The sequence below is a fragment of the Adiantum capillus-veneris genome, chromosome 20 (genome assembly GCF_014529385.1).
Source record: "Adiantum capillus-veneris isolate H3 chromosome 20, ASM1452938v2, whole genome shotgun sequence".
NCBI lineage: Eukaryota > Viridiplantae > Streptophyta > Polypodiopsida > Polypodiales > Pteridaceae > Adiantum > Adiantum capillus-veneris.
In genome coordinates, this window is record NC_140950.1 from 78,369,743 (window position 1) to 78,390,959 (window position 21,217).

General features: G+C 45.1%; 1 protein-coding gene across 1 annotated transcript in view; it reads right to left on the bottom strand.

The window, feature by feature from the left end:
• Nucleotides 1-4,339: 4,339 nt before the first annotated feature.
• LOC147432794 (Signal recognition particle, SRP9/SRP14 subunit) overlaps nucleotides 4,340-21,217 on the bottom strand; it is a 68,482-nt gene continuing 51,604 nt past the window's right edge. The window contains exons 5-6 of the mRNA XM_086492613.1: nucleotides 5,053-5,165; nucleotides 4,340-4,650 (exon numbers count right to left, since the gene is read on the bottom strand). Coding sequence (XP_086348739.1) covers nucleotides 4,498-4,650; nucleotides 5,053-5,165 — 266 coding nt within the window. The 3' untranslated portion in view covers nucleotides 4,340-4,497. The remainder of the gene's footprint in view (nucleotides 4,651-5,052; nucleotides 5,166-21,217) is intronic.

Sequence of the window (21,217 nt, forward strand, 5' to 3'; positions counted from 1 at the left end):
GCCCTCGCTCCTACCCTGGTGATATTTGCAAAAGAAACGCACTCTCCCTTTCTCTCTCTCTCTCTCTCTCTCTCTCTCTCTCTCTCTCTCTCTCTCTCTCTCTCTCTCTCTCTCTCTTCCTTCATCCTGACTTACGCGATTTGCATCGCTTGGGCACTCATGACTTGTGCAATTTATAGCTCCTATCCTGCACCATGAGAGCAAACCCTCTACATCAGTCAACTGCTAGCAACAAGCTATGCGTGGTCAATGTGGTAGGTGCGAGAGGAAGCTGAGAGCAATTGACGATGAGGGTTGTAGGGAGGGGAAGAAAGGAACGCGGAGTGCAGGCCGGGGATGGGGCTTGGTGATGCTTAGAGAGAATTGAGGTGAAGCTAAGAGTGGGATGAATCTTTGTAGATTACATTCAATAGAACTAGAATAGAGCCAATATAGTGGAATAACATGAGTCATAACCAAAGAGTTGAAAGACAAAATTACTAAAAATTGGTAGATTTCCAATGCTCTCCTTTTTTCCATTGGTTGCTAAAAATGTTTTTGGTGAACACGGCGCATGGCAACAATCTTGCCCTACCTTTCCAGTAAGGCCGCACACTGTTAAGAGTTGGGTGGAAACACTTCCTGCCACCTACTCATCACAGATTTTCTAGAACCAAACTTAGAGAGAGAGAGAGAGAGAGAGAGTTTCTTCTCAAAAGAAAAAATTGTTATAGCCCTCGCCTCCAACAATCTTTGCACTTGAGGATGGTGATGGAACGATTGGATATGGATTTGGTGGCAGACAGTCTTGCTGAGAAGAAGCAGGGTCTTTTTGTGTGCAAGCTACATCACATGAATTTCCATAGATTCATTAAAGATGTGTTGCACATTCAGAGAGAGAGGAGGGGGGGGGGGGGGGGGGGGGGGGGGGGGGGGGGGGTAGAAAAAGTGGGAAACAAAATCTTAATGGATTTTATTGAAACTCTCCTTTTCATGAAAGGTGGGGAGACAAGCATGCAATAGTCACCGCAACACAAACTTCTTGCTTGTAGTTGACTTTCAATTTTTCCTTTGGGATCTTGGTAGATTCCTCATAAAAGCTAGGTAAAACTCAACGAGCAAAAATAGAGAAATGTTGATCAATTCACATATTCAAAACCATGGCAATGCAAGAGGGATAAAAGCGACCACTTTTGGTAGAGGAGGATTGAATTCTTCATGAGGGAAGTAAACAAAATACTAGTTGAGTTTACCCGTGTGTTTTGTCCCTCAAAAATAAGTAAAACTTTTTTGAATGATTCTCTCTCAAAACTTGAGTTAAGAAAAGGTTTCTTCCCCTCATGCACACATGAGCCCTTTTCTCTACACACCTACAGCATCTTTGCCATCACCTAATTGCACTTTTCTCTTTCGTGGCATTTTTGTTCTAGGAGGTGCACACATGGCAATGAGTCCTATATTTAGGGGCATGACTAGCCTATATAAAGAGTTGGTTGGTGGAGCTTCAATGTAGTTTTCCAAATCCCATATTAGTGCAGAGTTTGCGCTAGAATGTACATGTTCACTCTAAGAGAAAAATGACAAAAACATGAATAAAAATAATTTTGATACCCATTTATCAAGAGCTCGTGCACAAGGATGATTGGTTCGTCTCCTTGAACAAACATTGGAAAAAACAATGGTCAGAGGCCCGTCACAGGCTATGATCACGATGAATATTTGGGGGCCACAGTGACCCCAGTATATGAAGGTGTTTCTGTGGAAGGTTCTATGTGGGGCCTTGCTAATGGGCGTCAAGATTCAGGCACGGGACATAGGATCCGATAGATGCTCATGGTGTCAAGCGGCTAGCAAGGACCTCATACACCTTTTCATGTATTGTCCGACTCTTAGAGGAATGGCCGGGAAGGTATGCAAGTGGATACAAAGAACGTAGAAGATAGTGTTCTTCAAGAAAGATCTATGTCTAGGGGGGAAACAGTTTCAAAGTCTTGCCCTTCTTGTTTGTACCCAAATTGTTAGATTTTGCTTCCTCTATAATATCTAGAAGGTCAGGAACTGTCACATCTTTGATAACGACCTTTCTGTGGCTACCTTCTTTGTGATTGTACAAGAAAGTGAGGAGCTTATATATGTGATAGGTAAAAGGCACAACTCGGATGACTGGCTCAGGGCGACCCGTGCCATTCGGATGAGCCCTTGACAGTGCTCTTGATAATATTTTGTTAGCTTGAATCTGATATAATTTCAATACCTCAAGGCTCGGCATGAGCTTGAGGGTGTTCTGTTATTTTCTCTATATGCCGAGCTTGAGGGTGTTCTGTTATTTTCTCTATAACATTTTAATACAATCACTCACAGCTGTGAGTTTTGCCCCCCAAAAAAAAAAAAAAAGTCACTAGAGAACGACATTGTTTCTTGGTTGTGATCTTACCTTGAGGAGTTCACCCTATATAAAACGACTATATATTTTGCATTCAAGGGGTACCATTAAAATCCCTTGTGATTATAACGATTTGTTGGATTCTTTTTTGAATTTCTAAAATGACACCCCTCTATAATATAAAAATTTAATAAGTTTTCTTCTACCTAAAATCTCTCCAAGAAGATGTTTATTTGTGAAGAAGGATGTATTCATCATGTATCAAAGCAAGAATTTTCCTCGTCCTTTGCATCAAGTTGTATGAAAGATGTCCTCTTTGTTTTATAAATCATGTCTATGTCCGCAAAAGCTTAAAGGCAAATGAAAATGAAAAGTCTTCCCCTTTGTACCTCAAAAAAAAAAATTATCCATCTTTACTAATAAAATTATACCTATTGAAGGAGCATAACAATAGAAAATTTCTCCAAAACAGCTAACAATAAAAAACAAGACAACAGTTTAGTCAAATCTAGATCTTTGCTTGTGGTTGATCTCATGTTGCTCTTTGTGTTGTAAGGTCCTTTTTGCTTTCTAAAACAAGCCTTACTGAAGAAGGGAGATAGGCATGCATTTGAAATATTTGTTATTTTTTGAACTTATTGCATCTGCCTTTGCATGTACATGGGTCCCTTCATTTAACTTCTGTGACTTCCTTGCTCTTTTTCATGTTTTGGAATGTCAACACTATTTCAGAATGAAGTTCTTACCCCACATCTCTCTCTCTCTCTCTCTCTCTCTCTCTCTCTCTCTCTCTCTCTCTCTCTCTATATATATATATATATATATATATATATAAACACACACACACACACACACACACACACAAGAAACAACTTCCATAGTTCTCCAAGCCCATATAGCAACACTGGTCTCTCGAGTCCACGATTTACAAAATATGAGTTTGCATGTCAAATCCCCTTATTATTCCCTGTAATCATCCTACATCTCATAGTTTTTAGGTGAAATGTTCAAATTCGGACAAAAACTTTGATGAAATACCCAAGTGCCCAAATTATTTCAAAAATCTCGGTCCAAATGCCAACATTTTACAAACTTAGTATGATGGTTGCTTCTGTTCTTATTCTTGCTCCGTCTACAATTCAAGAAACCAAAGCCAATCAGACTGTAAACCTCATCAAAGATTTCTATTGTTCGATGTTGTCAAAATAGCAAGATTAAAATGTCTTATACATGATATTTGTCAAATTTACAAGGCCGAATCTTACAATTCAAATTGTGCAGAGTTTGGTTGTGCCCCTCTACTGTTGAAAAGAAGTACACTAGACTCTTTGATGTTACTTTGAGTTTTGGAGGGGTGTTCTTGGCTTTCCAAAAGAAGCATTAAGAGGAAAAGAGGCTTGGAGGAACATTTGAAAGTTTATTATTTCCCATGCTGATTGAACCTACCTTTTCATGTGAATAGCGGAAATCTTATGTTTAGTTTGGCAATTAATGGGTCTTTTCATTTCACACCTTTAGATGAAAGGACTTTCCTTGCATTTTACTCTTTTAGAATGCCAATGTGTAGATTCACCTTGTTTCTTTTGTTTTGGGGCATGAGGAATAGTATCCTCTTCCAAGACAACGGAGAGAGCCGCCTTCCTCAAAGCCAAGCTGTGTTTCCCAAACCCGACCTAATTATCTGTGGGAAGGGATACACGCATGTCTAATTGTAAAGGGCATACGGCTTTGCGGGATTGCGATAAAAGCATATATACATGGCTGCCATCACACCTCACCATCAACTGACTGACTCCACTTATAGCTCTTAACATAACTCGCAAAAAACATAACCTGCAACATTGTGAAGGGACTCAAATAATAGTGTGATCGAAAGAGCATGTAACAGGCCCAGACCGCAGCCGCACACTCTACCGGTATCATGTGCCATGTTCTATGACAATATAAATGGTAACCTATGCCAAATTCAAAAGAGTCTTTAGCAAACAAGGCACTAATAAGCAATTAGAGATTACATAAAGGCATAACACCTTTCAAAGCCCATTAGTAGTTCAACCTTGTACAGCCAAAAAAGTGTTCTGCAACTGCCATAAGTAACGCTTCAATTGTAACACAAATATTCACCAGGATCATGTTTATTGTTTCACCACGGTAGCTGTTGCTGCAATGGCTGCTGCTGCTTTCTTCTCCTTCTTATCCTTCTTTTCCCTCTTCTTCAGGGCATCCATGTGAGCTTTCAAAACCGTTGCATATGCCATTTGAAATCGCTGATGGTCCTTGGCCGATAGCTGCCCAAAAAAAACCTCATATAAGTAGACATTTTCATTCCAAAAGAAGCCAGAATCATACTCTTTTCACATTACAAGCCCAGCCAAACTCCAAAGTTGCAGAGTTGAATCAATGTCATCAAACTTAAATAGAAAACACAGACCATGTGACTTTTGCACACGCAATAAGCTTCCGGCTCCTAAACATTGAGCAAAACACCATATTGGGACAAACAAGCGGTGGCTAAACTTGACAGTGGCCTCACTGTGTAAAACCTTTACATCATAGCATCTTGTGATTCTACAGTGAAGCACATTGGACTCACCTCATCAGAGAGAAAAGCGCTTTCCCCATTCAAGTTTTGGGACAACCTAGAAAATCTGACCTACTAAAATCAGCACATAAGGTTGCAATCAGAATACCATTGCACTTATGTTCTTCTTGCCATCTGTTGCCCGAACAAGGCAACGGTAGTCCACAGTCTCATCTTCAGATTCAACAGTAGCCTTCCTTTTCCTTTTCCAGTCCAAATGCACTACAACCGAGACAATAGAAGTTAACTACTTTTTAAAAATTTCATCTTTGATCAACAGCAAGAAAATCAAAAAAGTTTTTCTGCTCTTTATTCAAGCCACAAATACTACAACATACCATTTTTCTCAACCAGTAATATGAGCAGTAGCAGTTGAAAACAAGTTAAAAAGCTTAAAATCGGACGATTTCCAAAATTTTAGCAAAACCGACTTCATTGCCTTGTCAGCTTAACCCTTATCTATAAAGAAAATTTCTACATTGTTGGGATCTATAAATCTTTTCTTTGCATGTTTTTTGGCGAAATAAAACGAGACCTTTTTCTGAACGAAAAAAAAAATGAGTGAATCTTGTGAGTATGTGCCCACAATTCAGGAAAAAGAAAGTCATGGCAAATCTTGGCAGATGCGGACGGAAAAAAGCCAGACTAGAGGTCCCAACTGCAGCGCGCGGCGGAGAGAGAGAGAGAGAGAGAGAGAGAGAGAGAGAGAGAGAGAGAGAGAGAGAGAGAGAGAGAGAGAGAGAGATGAAATGAAATGAAATATTATATTAACGTCTTCAAAAGGCCAGAATGACCTATGAGACCAAACTGATAAAAAGTGGTGAATCTGTTACAATGTCTGGGTACCTTAGTACTAAAGTACTGAGTGTGAAAAGTGTGAAAAGTGTGAAAGTGTGAAAATAAATGTGAATGTGAAACACTAAATACAAAGTATTAAATAAACTTCTTAGGAGAGAGAAATGAAATGAAATGATATATTAACGTCTTCAAAAGGCCAAAATGACCTATGAGACCATCAGATACAAAGTGGTGAATCTAATACAATGTCTGAAGTACAAGTACAAAAAGTACTGAATGTAAAATGTGAAAAATGAAAAATGAAGTGTGAAATGTGAGAATGTAGAATAGGCCCTCAATGACACTCTGGGTGTCGTGCTAGAATGCCTCTGATCCTCTGCTGGAGTCTCCGTCGATGGAGTGTGCTCCTATGTCTCGGTCGTGGTCGTCTCAATCTCCCGAGATCAGTCGCCTTGGAGAGAGAGAGAGAGAGAGAGAGAGAGAGAGAGAGAGAGAGAGAGAGAGAGAGAGAGAGAGAGAGAGAGAGAGAGATGAAATGAAATGAAATGTTATATTAAACGTCTTCAAAAGGCCAGAATGACCTATGAGACCAAACTGATACAAAAGTGGTGAATCTGTTACAATGTCTGGGTACCTTAGTACTAAAGTACTAAGTGTGAAAGGTGTGAAAGTGTGAAAATAAATGTGAAAAACTAAATACAAAGTATTAAATAAACTTCTTAGGAGCATTTTGGGTGTCTGGCTAGAATGCTTCTAATCCTTTGTTGTAGTCTCCTCCGGTGAAGTGTGCTTCTGCATCTCGGTCGTGGTCGTCTCGATTTCCTAAGCTCAATTGCCCTGTCAATGAGGATGCCTTTGGTATGAATGTGGGTACTCCTTTGTGCTGGCTGCTGGCCTCTTGCTTCTCCTTCCACTCCTGCTTCTCTCGATCCGAAGAAATCTGTGATCTGCCTCTGAGGCTGTAGTGCTCTTTGTCTTCTCATTAGATTATCCCTGTGCCGATGTAGTTCCAGTAGGTACAAGCCTAAGCATCTTTGATCTTGGTATTGGATGACTCTATCTAGAGGTCCAAAGCCTTCTTTAAATAGGCAATGGAAACGCCCACGTATCTCATAGTATACGGTGAAATGGCATATGTAGTGTAATTCTGTCTTCGGCTCCATTCCGCATAACTTGCAAATTTTGCTCTCGGGTGGGATTCCCCTAAATCTGCCAAATTCAATGTCCAGTTGGTGTGAGGATGTACGAATCTGACCAATAGCACATCACAAACCATGAGACAGGTGGGTATCCATGTAGCTCGGGCGAATCACAAATCCATCTTCAGATAGCTGTAGGAAGTTTTCTTTGTAGTTGGCCATCTTCGTGCCCAATTCTTGTGTAGGATCTACCCATGTCCTCTTAGTATCCAACTGTATAAGATCCTGACGGATGATTTTATTAATGTCCGTTCGTGTAATTGCCAGTGATGGAGCCTCAAGAGAGTATTGGAAGGGGGGTAATCTTTCCATACTGAACCCGTGTCTCTGAAACCACGAGGACAGTTGCGCATACCAGCATGATGTATCCCCTTTCATTGCTAATTGTCGAGAGGATTCGAGGGCCAGTCTAGTATATCGGCAATTATTTGTATCCCACAAACCATGTATAGAGAGAGAGAGAGAGAGAGAGAGAGAGAGAGAGAGAGAGAGAGAGAGAGAGAGAGAGAGAGAGAGAGAGAGAGAGAGAGAGAGAAATGAAATGAAATGATATATTAGCGTCTTCAAAAGGCCAAAATGACCTATGAGACCATCAGATACAAAGTGGTGAATCTAATACAATGTCTGAAGTACAAGTACAAAAAGTACTTAAAGTAAAAATGAAAACTGAAAATGAAGTGTGAAATGTGAAATCTGAAAATGTAGAATAGGCCCTCAATGACAATCTGGGTGTCGTGCTAGAATGCCTCTGATCCTCTGCTGGAGTCTCCATCGATGTAGTGTGCTCCTGTGTCTCGGTCGTGGTCGTCTCGATCTCCCGAGCTCAGTCGCCTTGTCAATGAGGGTGTCTCTCGTATGAATGTGGGTACAACCCTGTGCTGGTGGTTGGTCTCTTGGCTCCCTCGATCCAAAGAAGTCTGTGATCTGTCTATGCGACTGTCGTACTCCATGTCTCCTCAACAGACTATCTCTATGTCGGTGTAGCTCAAGTAGATATAGGCCAAGGCATCTCTGATCCTGATACCTCATGACTCTATCTAGGGGTCCAAAACCCTCCCTGAATAAGCAATGGAAGCGCCCTCGTATCTCATAATACACAGTGCAGTGGCATATGTAGTGTAGCTCTGTCTCTGGCTCTCTACCGCATAGTTGACATATCCTAGACTCCGGCGGTATCCCTCTGAATCTACCCGTCTCAATCTTCAGCTGGTGTGAGGATGTGCGAATCTGACCAATAGCACATCGCTGACCATGAGACAAATGAGTGTCCATAGCTTGGACGAGTCACAAACCCATCTCCCGAAAGTTGGAGAAGGTGCTCTTTGTAGAAAGCCATCTTGGTGCCCAACTCTTGCATCGGCTCTACCCATGTCCTTCTGGTGTCCAACTGTATAAGATCCTGCCGAATGTGTCTAGTGATCTCCGTCCGTGTGACTGGTAGGGAGGGTGCATCCAGGGAATACTGAAAGGGAGGCAATCTATCCATGCTGAGACCATGCCTCTGAAACCGTGAGGTCATCTACGCATACCAACATGATACATCTCCCTGCATCGCTAACTGTCTAGAGGACTCAAGAGCCAATCTGGTATATCTGCCTCTATGTGTATCCCATAGACTGTGCATAAAGGACACTGATCTGGTAAGAGTCTCAATCTCTATAGGAGGGGCGGCTACCTCCGCTCGAATAATCGCATGTGGTATGGAGGCCTTGGCTCTAATCATCCGGGATATCATAAATACCAAGGGTCTCTCCATGTTCCTCCAACTGTCATGATTCACAGATGGTCCCCACACTTGGACCCCATAAAGCATAGCTGAAGCAACCAAAGTATCAGAGAGAGAGAGAGAGGGGGGGGGGGGGGGGGGGGGGGGGGGGGGGGGGATGCGAGGGCGGCCGATGGGGGCTATGAGCGCAGAGCAAGTAAAGCCGTTTTTTTTGGTTTGTGGATCGCTTGAGACAGCAAGAACGACTGGATGTCGGGTTGGCTAGGTGAGTTGCACTTGAGGCGTTCATGCGGATGTTGTGAGTTCAAATCCCTCATCCACCTTTTACTAGAGATGATACAGATCAGTCCTAGCATTGGAACTTGAGGATCCAGTATGTACCAACAATAAACGATAATACCGTCATAGCAGAACAAATGAGATTCTATTGAGGGGTTTTGTGAGCCTTGATGCCAATTATCACGATTGGTACACAAACAAATTGATTGCTTGGAGTCCTATCTGAGGTTCAAACGGCAGGCTCAAGAAACATAGAGTTCACACACTTCCCTTTCCAACTGAGACTCTTCCTGCTTGGGGTCTCAATTGAGAAACTTGCCACGAAAATGAAAATTGGGGCTAAAAATAACATGGAAGAATGTGGAGACCCAATAATCAAACAAGCCTCTCTTCGAAGTGTCAGAAAGTGATGGCGTGGCAACCAATCAGCTTCCGAACTGATGACACAGCTGATTGTACGGATGTTGATGTGGCAGCAGAAAATCTGCCACAATGTGCAATGTGAATTGCAGGCAGCTGATGTTGCAAAAAGCAGGGCTTTTTGAGCACCGCTTGCTTTTGGGCACCAGATTCTGTAGCTTTTTCTTTTGGCCGTACTGCCTATAATAGTGTGCCTCGGGGGTGCTCTGGCAGATCAGTGCAAGTTCCAGAGTGGACTCTCCCGCAGTTGTACCCTGGCCAATGCATTTTGGTAGAGAAATCCGCTCTACCGTGGCTCGCCTCACCTTGTTTAAAAGTTAAGGTATTAATAGTCTTCAAGTTCGGTGTGTCTGTTGTTGATTCACCGCCTTGCCAGTGGCTTGCCGGTTACAAATTTACCATAGATTCAGAAAATTCTTCTTCTACGAACAATCTGATCCAAATTTTTGCATCCACACACATCATGGATTCTGAAACAGAGAATTGGATGGGGAACACCAGAGCGATTCAGAAACGATGCAGAGAGATTCTAACAAAGAATCTGATACAGCAACTGGTTAATGAAGAAGTAAATGACGAAAGGCAGGTCAAGGAAGATGAGTTGAAGGCTCAGTCCTGATGAACCCCCAAAAGATGATCCAACTCTTGCAGTTCTTATCAAAGGTGCAACTAGAAAAGGGTGAATCGGGTGGTGATCTCTTCTACAACCGCAAGCAACCCTCCTCTCGAGACCGGCCAGCCAATAAATCTCGGATCTATCACGACAGATCTCCTTGAAATCAACCTCCTACCGCATACCGCCCACTGAACGGGCACGGGAACAAATTTGTAAAGTGTAGTACCTGCAAGTAGGGTGTCTGCATGGAGGGGAAACAGAACGCTAGAGCAAGGGAGAAATGAAATGAAATGAAATATTAACGTCTTCAAAAGGCCAAAATGACCTATGAGACCAAAAATTTACAGCGCGGTGAATCTGATACAATGTCTACATACCGAAAATAAAAAGAAAAGGTATTAAAATGGAACTGCGTAGCATACGAGCGGGGGGGGGGGGGGGGGGGGGGGGGGGGGGGGGGCGGCTAATGTGACACAATGTGGGTATGTGTGTGGTACAAGATGAGCAGGGGGTAAAATCTTCAAAAGAGCTAAATCATAGGCATCATCGATCGTTGGCAGATCTCATCAATCTCCTCCATGGTCAGTAGTTTGACAGGGCGGCGTGCATGTCAGACCAAAGTGACCCGAATCCTTTGCTGCAGTCTCCGACAGTGTTGTGTAGTCCTTCGCAGTCGTGGGCGTCTGGATCTCCCACGCTCGGTCGCTCAATTGATCAGCGTGCCTATGGTATAAGGAGAATGTGAGCTCTACTGTGGTAGTTGCTCCTCCTGCCGCCCAGTGTTCGATCTAAAGAAGCCTGTGATCCGTCTTTGAGACTGGCTGGCCTCTCCTCTCATCAGGCTCTCTCTGTGTCTACGCAGCTCGAGCAACAGCAGTCCCACACATCTCTAATCCTCACACCCCATGACTCTAGAAAGTGGTCCAAAACCCTCCCTGAACAGGCAGTGAAAGCGGTCTCGTATCTCATAGTAAATTGGGCAGTGGCATGTGTAATGCAATTGTGCCTCCGGCTCCATGTGACATAGGGGACATTTCTTGGCCTCTGCTGGTACTTTGTTATATCTACCACTCTCGATCCGAAGCTGGTGTGAAGATGTGCGTATCTGGCCAATAGCACATCGTATCCCATGAGATAAGTAGGTGTATGTATCTGGGCCTCGTCACAAAACCATCCTCAATAAGCTGGAAAAGATACTCACTATAGAAAGCCATCTTCATGCCCAGTTCCTACGCCGGCTGTATCCAAGTCCTCCTGGTATCAAGCTGAGTCAGGTCCTAGCGCATGAGCCTGGTGATCACGGACTGTGTAAGAGACAAAAAGGGTGCATCCAATGAGTACTGGAAAGGGGGCAATCTGTCCATGCTCAACCCATGCCCCTGAAACCATGATGTCATCTCCCCATACCAGCATGTTGTATCCCCCTGCATAGCTAACTGTCGAGAGAACTCAAGTGCTAGGTGGGCATATCGATCTCTAAGGAGATTCCATAGGCGGTCTATAGTGGAGACTGATTTGGTGAGCGCCTCAATCACTAGTGGGAAGGCAGCTAGATCTGCTCAAATAATGTCATGCAGTACTGAAGCCTTGGCTCTAATAAGCCGCGAGATTATAGAGACCAGAGGCTTCTCCATGCCTCTCTATCCATGAATGCAACCCGATCTCCCATGCTGGTCCAAAGAGGGCCCACATATCTGAACTCCATAGAGCAATGCGAAAACCACCAGGGTGTCAAACAGCTAGAGCTTCGTCCGAGGCTACTAAAACTGGATCTGTGAACACATCCTCTCCAGTCCCCCCAATGCTTCATAGCCCATAGGCTCTGGTCAGTCTGGTCTTTACTCCTCTCCTCAAATAAAAATGTTGGTCCACTAAAGGTAGGTGTAAGCATCTATATACTCCACTATCTCATGGCCATATGTGAATGTGGGTGCTGCTCTCTGATCCACTATGGGATGTTGTTAAACACCATGACCTTGTTTTTACCAAGGTTGACAGACAAACCACTGTCGTTGGCAAACCTATGCAGTGAGTCCAGGTGACGTTGCATCCCCTCTGGAGAGTCGGAGATCAACACAATATCATCAACGTATAACAATAGTGGAATACAAGTCCCCTGCCAGTTCTGCCCCTCTATCACCATCTCTCTCAATATAGTCAGAAACCTCATCTACAAACATACCAAATAGAGTAGGAGAGAACGGGCAGCCCTGCTTCACCACGATGGTGTGGTTAGCCCCTCTGGAGTGCGTACATGCCCCATTACTGACCTGTATAATGAGCTTTGTGGGTAACTCCCATCTCCTATAGTCTACGCATCAATCTAGCTCTGGGCACTCTGTCAAATGCTATGCGAAAATCCACAAAGATACACTAGATCCGTCTCCCATGTGATCTGCCCTCCTCAATAATGGCTCTAAGTATCAAAATGTGGTCAAGAGTAGAGAAGCCTCTCCTGGACTCTGCTTGCTCGGCTGCGCGTATGCCCTCCCTCTCTGCCCATCTACTCAGTTGTTGCTCAAGAATGGATGCGTACGACCGTGCCAATGTGTGTCCAATCATGATAGTGCGATAATTCCCAAGCTCCATAGGGTCTCCTAACTTGCAGATGGGTACAATAGTAGATAGACTCCAAGTATCAGGCAAGCCCTCATACATGGCACGGTTAAACATTACTGCTAGAAGCTCTACGAGCAGGTCCCTGGCATGTATAAAATGCTCAGCCACTAAGCCATCATGATCATATGCTCTCCCAGTTCTCATCCTATCAATGGCCTTCTTCACCATCTCCGCGGTGAAAAAAGCACACGTGTTGGCATGGCTCGGGGGGGTCAAGAAGAGACGACTGTCCAAGAACTATGTACAGATGTCACATGCGCACTTCACCTGCGCTACATAGACATGTTCTACCACAGTCTAGCATGATCTAGTGGCTTAGGACTAAACCTCACACTTTTGTGAGCCTCTAGCAGGACGTGCATTCTATAGTTGCAAACCCTCTCTTGCACAGGATGTCGCATTTCATCATGCAGGCATTTTTACCGCATGAACCACCTCTTATAGGTCATTTATTACTAACTGACTTTTCATTTACCCTTGTTGGAATGTAGGTAGGGCAAATGGCTAAAGGAACTATAAAAGAAACCCATTGGGCGCTTAGAAGAAGCAGGGACACAAGGAGGCAAGCACCCGACCGACAGCACCTCAGGATCTCTAGCGTTTTCTCAGATTCAACCAAGCGTTTTCAGCCCATAAAACAAGTGTTTTCAGATCAGCCCTGTACCTTGCCGTACCGCACCCTTACCGGTTGCAGATCCTCGCCGCATCGACCATCAATACCCAGATCAGCCTAGCATTTTCAGTTTCGGCACAAACCAGCCAGCGTTTTTGCAAATTCGGATTCAGCTAGCTAGCGTTTTGCATTCTCAGCCTCGCATGCATCAGCGGTTGCAGATCAGCCCCGTAGAATCGCCACAGTAGCAGATCCACAACAGAACACCTAGCATTTTCATATTCAGCCTTGACGTCGACGATGAAGATCCACAAAGAACACCTAGCGTTTTCAGATTTCAGCCTTGACATCGTCGTCGTCGTCGACATCGTCATCGTCATTGTCCTCGTCATCGTCGTCAAGTCCCACAGCATCAGTACCCATTAGCATCAGCATCTCAACATTCACTCATTGTATGAGCAAAACACTTCCGCTGCACCTGACAACAGAGATGATGCATACTAGCCCCATGCCTCTATAGAGGTAATGGCACGAGGGGGGGAGTGCTCATGAACGAGTCGCCATGCATGCCTCACCTGAGTCTTGACTCAAGAATAGCTGATATAGATCCTGCTCTAGCCGAGCCAAAAAAGCCCTCTTCTTCCGCCGCACTAGGTGTCGGAAGGCAATCTGAGACTGTCTGTGAGTGATGTCCCCCAAAAGCACCTCCCTCTGAAGTTTGTCTCTCATCTCACGGCACTCCTCATCATACTAGTTGTTCTGGGGCAAAAAGTCGTCTCCGCTCAGGCTGGGTGTGTGGGTATGCCCCTGCTGCTGCATCATGCAAAGTCCGTGTCAATACAATAGTAAGCTCCTCTTGGCTCCTCAGTGCATAGGCGTTTGTAGATCCCGTCTGAGCCCGTCTCACGTGTAAAGGTGTAGCGAGTAGGGGCTGCTGCGCGTCGCATGTGTGCTATACTAAACTGGAAAGAGATGGTCATCGATACAAGGGCATGATCTACTGCCACCCCAACACGTCTAGGTCCAAATGTGAGGTCTTGGATATTGGACAAAAAGCTCGGTTGTGCCATGAGTGCTCCATGTCTTTGTGGAAAGCATGTAAAACCTCCCGCAACGGGAAATCTCTATAGGCCATTCAAGATGGCCAAACCATGTGCAATCACCATGTCTATCAAGTACCGTCCATACTCAATATGCTCCACCTGTGATAATCTAGATAGGCCCATCTCCATAGTATCCAGTTCTCTCAGTATCTCCTCTGAAGTATCATAAATTATTGTATGGTGCTGGGTAGTCTTAGCATTGAAGTCCCCAAGGATCCATCCCGCGAGATATCTGCATGTCTCTGCCCTCGGTCTCACCCACATGTACCTCGTTGCTCATCTCTGCGGGCTATATGTACCAATGGCTACAACTCCTCCCTTAATAGAACTTCCACCCTCCCCCAAGCCCTGTCCTCTGTGCTCTGATCGAGTCTCCTGTCTGCAAGCTGACTCCCATCTGTATCCGCTAACATGTGGCATATATTGCCAAGGGGCCTGATGTGTCTCAGAGTAGAAGATGATGTCCCTCTCAGTGAAACTATCCTCGAAGGCACCCACATCAAGGCATAGGGATCCATTATAGTTCCAAGTAGCAACTTTGAGTGTGGTCCCATAAGTCTTGCACCATCATGCAGAACGTCGCTCCAATATCACCACTCTTCCGTCCGGTAAAAAGCAAAATTTTCCTTTTCCCTTGCCACTCTAATATCCGGCATTACCTCTTGCATATGGGCAATCTACGAGGGGGTGAGGTCATCTCCGAGGAAGATGCCCGTCTTCTTAAGAGTCGGTCTCTTCTTCAAAAAGTCCTTCGCTTCCATTGAGGGGCAACAAAGGATAAGTACCCTTTCTTTCGAGGTTTCCCCATTGCTGCCATTTTTCTTATTGCCCACTCTCCAAGCTCTTGTATGCGTCGGCTCATTAAACCCCATCATACTCGTAAGTTCTTTTCCTTCCTCCACCAGATTAACTTTATCTTTAAGGCCACAAATTCTCAAATGTAAGGCCGAGTTTCTCATCCGAGATATAGGCTATGCAGCGGAGAGATCCACTGACATCTAGCGCGCAGCCTTCTTTGTCGGCCTTGAGTCATGTCTCTCCCTCCAGCTCTTTTCTCTTGCCAAGAGGAAATGAACCAAATCTATGCCGGGCGCCTTCATTTTCATGTTGGGTCGTGGGGGCTTTTTCCAGGCTTTGCCCTACCTACCCTTGGGTACCCATTTATGGGGCCAGGGGGTACCCACTTCCATGTCTATCTGGTTGTTGTATTGGGTCTTTTGCTCATGGTAGTCATGGGGGGCTGATCGCCCCCTCTTCCACCATACATTCTCTCTCTCTCTCTCTCTCTCTCTCTCTCTCTCTCTCTCTCTCTCTCTCACCCACCCCCCCCACCCCCCCCCCGCCCCCGCCCGCGCGCGCACTCACATGATGTAAGTTTGGAATTGGTTTGGTAGGTGTGTTGGGCGCTTTTTGCCTCGCCTTCAAATTTGCACCATATATTGCTTCTACTTACAAATTGAAGAATGTCATTAGCCTTGTTGATCATTGCCAAGGATAGCTAGAGGCTATCTTTCTCCTAGATTTTTGGCGCAAGGTCTTCTTGTAATGGTGATGTCTCTTCTGCCAGGATGCACCGTTGTATACGGCCTTGGAGATCTAGAGTTGGCTATCTGAGATTCTTTGGTGAAGTTTTCAACCTCCTCTCAACATCAAGGTGGCTTGTTTCTGCTTCAACTCTCCGCTACTTCCTTCCACACTCCCCTGCTCCTAGCTTTTGTTGTATCACCCATTTTTTGTACCTTTGCATCAGTAGCATCTTTCCCCTATGGTTTGTAATCATTGAATATCCCCAGGGGGTTTTCAATATCAAATCCGTTATCCTTGTATGCCTACAGGCTGATGAATGTCTTCGGGCCTATGATTTTCATTACGTAATACAAAGGTACCACGCCCCACTTCTTTTGCGCACACACACGCAGATGTCTACCAAATTGATGATGTGGCTGATCGTACAAGGCAACAGAAAGACGACACAATCTGCACGGGCATTTCTTGTGGCAAAAAGCAAGGCTTTTGGGTGGCATTTTTTGAAAGCGTTAACTTTAAAAAGAGTCGAGACAAGACATGGTAGAGCAGAGTTCTCTACATTTATGTACCGGTCCCTTAGTCAGAAGCCCCTTTCGGTACTTCTTATATGTCACGAAGTACAATTGCAGGGTATATTCTCTAATTCTTGCCCAATATCAGTAAATTCAGCACGCTGTATTTCCTGGTTTTCGCTCTGTTTTCAGCCCCAAACAGTCCCCTAGCTGTCCTCTGCCAGTGGGGCATGATTTCCCAAGGGTTCTGGCGTCCGTATCGCTGAAAAACAGTCAAGTTTCTGCGCATACACAGCGCTGAATTTGCACATGTACGGTGAGGTTATGACCCTCACCGGTGCCTGCTTTGGAGTAGCAACTATCTACCCATGTTCCTGCTCAAGGAGACTCTTGCCTCAGCACAAAAGCATGAAACCACACAATTGTACATCAGTCAAATGAACAACCCTCTTGTGGGGCATCACATAACTGCACGTACGAGGGAGAGAGAGAGAGAGAGCAGTGTGTAGCGTAGTGTGCAAGGCATCACTCCTAGCACCACACTGTACATGAGAGGGAAGGAAAGCACTCCATAGCTTTTAACCTGTGAGACAGACTCTCAATGAAGCATCCCCCCAGCATAAATCGAGCGCCCCCTCTTCTACCTTTGACCTGTAATGCATCCGTGAACAAATAGATACATAAGGGGAAGATTTCCATGGCTGTCAAAACCTGCCTATTGCTGAAAACGCAGCAAAACAGCCCTGTAAACACGCATCTGATGCCTTCCAATGCTGAAAATGAGCTCCTTGGTCCTAGGTAAAGCCATAAGAAGCTCAAAAATGGAGAGAAATGGCTGAAAATCAGAGTTATCAGCCTCCAAAATTGCTCAAAAAGTCGGTTATGAGTTCTGTTCTCCCACACTTGGTAAATTGGCCAAAAAATATGTCACGATTGTGACTTGTTACACTCTTCTTGATTCATTACAAATACAGATGCGAAGTGTGACTAACCCAGGAGGACTCCTGTTCTCGAATGGTCACACCCCTTCGCCCAAAAGACAAACCTCTTCGCCAAAAGCCACACTCCTTCGACGACTAGTCACACCCCTTCACCGTACGGATGCGACTCTTCACCCAATGGTTGCAGCTCTTCGCCTAAAGTCATGTCTCTTCACAAAGAGACATGCCTCTTCACTGATGACTATTCAATTCCTATAAAAGGAACCCTTCTATCACACTTTCAATCAATCAAACACAGATTCTTCTAAGTCTTGTTCTAAGTTCAGTTTCAGTTTCTTAAGTCTTAATCATGAGTTTAAGTACTTAATTAAGGATTAGCAACTAGAATCCTTACAGTGGTATCAGAGCAAATTTTTCCCGGGACCCGAAGGTTGTGAGCCTCTCACCCTCGCCGCTACTCTCCCCCTTCCCGGAATTGTATGGAAGCAGAAGAAAGATGGCCAGGACCCATGTTAGCATGAGGTAATCTTTTCTCAAACACATACATAAAGATAAGCAGAAGATGGCAGACAGAGTAGGTGTTGCGGCGTACCGGTTGCACTTCGAGACTCTTCGCAAGGACAGGACAAGTTGCACCCTTTACTTCTTGCGCAAGTTGTTGCTAATTGGACTATTTTCTTATTTTTAATGATTAATCTCTTTTTCAGGATATTTTATTGTGTGCACTAAGAACTCTTAAAAGATTGTAGCTACAAGAACTGCCATCAAGAACATACAACTCTGATGTGTCATTTGATGGGTGACGGTAAACATCGCGAAGGAGTTTCCGTAAGTTCGGTGGAAAGGGCCAGGTTATGAGTGCCCCTGATGCGTCACATGATGGGTGACGGGTGCATCAGTAAGGGGTATCCCGTAGGCTAAGGAGGAAATCCGAACTGAGTAAGAAAATACGTGTAAGAACGCAAGCACAAGAATAAAGATGGGTTCAATGAAGCTTTTTACGAAAAGCAGGAACAGTCGCGGGAGGACAGATGTTTTCCCGCGAGGAGTCTGTGTCTGCATTGCATCTGTGTCGTGTCCTGCACCCGGGGACGCCTGGAATGTGTTCATGTAGCATTGTTTTCACTAACTGAGTGAGTTTTTAAAGTTTGAACAGGTTCACACTTTATTTTATAAAGTGGCCGATCACTTTTAAGTGACCAACCCTTTTATTAATAAAATAAAGCAAGCAAGGCTATTTAAAAAAAAGCCAGCGCTAAAATCTAACGCAAGGGGCTGAAATTGCGATCTCTCTCTCTCCTCTCTCTAGGAGCGCAAGGCTCTGCTTTTTGGGCCTCTATTCCCGCCGGGTGCCAGACCCTATAAAAGGGTAAGCCAACGTTCCAGTTTTCAGCATGCCGGAAGCAGCAGAAAGCAGAAAGCACTAGCGCTGGGATTCTGGAGCAGAGACTAGCGACGGAAACTGCAAGTGTTCGTGTGACGACTAAGTACGGAGGTCGCTTTTCCGAGTAAGGAGCGACAGGTATACAGTGTTGATACACATTGAGAATTGTTGCTTTGTGTGGTTTGTTTTGCATGAACCTCCCGTCTTACGGGAAAGTACGGCTTTACGCCTAAGTCCCTTACGGGAAAGTACGGCCTCGTGCCTAAGTCCCTTACGGGAAGGAACAGCCTTCTGCCCAAGCCCTTTACGGGAAAGCACGACCTTCGGGTCTAAGATTACAGAACGGAGGGGTTTCCTCGGGTTCTCGTGCTTGTATAAGAATTCTCCCTGAATAAAAGAATACTCTTAACGGGGGGGGGGGGGGACCAGCCCATCTTCTGGTCCCCAATACTGTGTCGATCTTCTCCCTTCTCTCCCTTTTGCAAAGTATTTTATTTTTCAGATTTCTAAGTGCTCGTGTACGCTCCCGTTTTGTGACAGTGGTATCAGAGCTCGGACTCCTCTCTTTCTCTGCAAAGAAGGACGGTTCCGGGAAGAACGGGAAGAACCATGTCGAGCCAAGGGAGAAGCGTTGAAGAGGAGCTTCAACAAGTGCAAGCTCAGCTTGCGGAGTTGCAACAAATCTTACTGTTGCCAGACGTCCAAAAGCTTTTGGGCGGAATGAAGAAAACGAATGGAACTGGTGCAACCAAGCATCCAGACAACACTGTTGGCGTGAGACCATAGGAGGCAAGAGAAGAAGAACGTGCCGAGGTGCACAAAGGATCTTCGGATCGGAATGAGCGGCCTACTTCAAGGAAAGGCCAGGAAAAAGCGCTCTCTCTGCTATACGAGAGCAAGGACATCTCTATCTCATCTCCATCTTACTCTCCTGATTATACTTCTACTTCTCGATCATCTCGTCAGAAGAAGGAAGCCGCTACTACTGCCACTACCCTACATCAACCTAAAGATAAGCCTCGATTCAAGAAGCATGGTCACAAGTCTCAACATCGCATGAGAGTCTTCAAATCGGGCGACAAGGACATCAAGTTTGAAACCTACAACGGACGGAGAGACATCTCCAAAGCACTGTCCTTCATCAGACAGTTTGAAGTCGCCTTTACCAATGGGCACTTCACAGAAAGATCCAAATTACGCCATGTGGGGATGCACCTCAAGGAAACAGCAAGTTAATGGTGGTTAGCCAAGATTCTGGAAGGTTCACAGGCCAGAACTTGGGAAAGCTTCAAATCTGAATTTTATGAACAATTTCTTCAACCTGACTTCGAGCAGGACATACGGAAGGAATGGGACTGGCTTGCCCAGAAGGAACATGAAAGAGTAACGACTTATGTGGACAAGTATTGGTCGGTTCTTCTGATGGTCACTCCCTTCATGAAGATTGCCGATGAGGAAAAGAAACGAAAGTTCGAAGCGGGTCTCCAACCGCAGCTTCGAAAGAGTATGAAAGTGTATCCGCATGACACTCTTCAAAGGATGATGGAGTCAGCAATCATTGTTGAGGATTTGCACTCAACTGGGACACCCAAAAAAATGGAGCATAGCACTTACCGTGCAAGACAAAGAGGGGTCTACGATGACCAAGGGAGCCAAGGAAGAAAACGTCCTCCATCTAGGGACGATGATCATTCTAAGAAGCCAGAGGGCATTGGCAAGCGAACTAAGTATCTTTCTCTTTCAGAGAGGAAGGAAGATGCTTCTACTGTGGCGAGAAAGGACATATGAAACCGGACTGCCCGCTAAAGCAGCAACGGCAAGAGCAAGCCTCTACGAGGCAAGAGAAAGCAAGGAAGGAACCCGCACCACCAAGCTCGAACTCAATTGCAGATGTTCAAGGAAACACAGAAACGGAGAAAGGAAAGCGTCAACTTCTGAAGGGCTGGGGGTCTTTGAACAACCAGCGACAATTGATTCTTTATGATCCAAGATCCACGGATAACTTCATCTCCCTGGATACTGCGGAACGTTTGTGTCTCACACCGGCTCAGCTTGGCACACCGGTTACATCCGGATCGGCATTCGAGGGGTTGACAACCAATGCAACTCCCGTGCAAGGACAGCTCAATCTTCGGATTGGCGAGTACAAGGACCGCGAATCATTTTTGATGGCACCCATCGAGGGATGTGATATCATCTTGGGTATGCCATGGCACTTCCACATGACACCTATTCCCGATTATGTGGAAAAGACCCTCACTTTTGATCATGGGGGTAAGAAAATAAAGATTCAAGCTGATGCAGGAGATTGGCAGTTCCCAATTGTACAAAGATTGTTTCACGGAAACACTCCCTGATGAACTCCCTCCGGTACGCCCGGAAGATCACCGCATAGATCTCATACCGGGTAGCTCGCCTCCCAATCAACCCCCTTATCGGGTGAGTCTTGCTCAGCAAGAGGAAATTTTGAAGTAAGTCAACGAGCTTCTAGAGAAAGGGTTAGTACGGCCAAGTGCTTCACCCTACTGCTCTCCAGT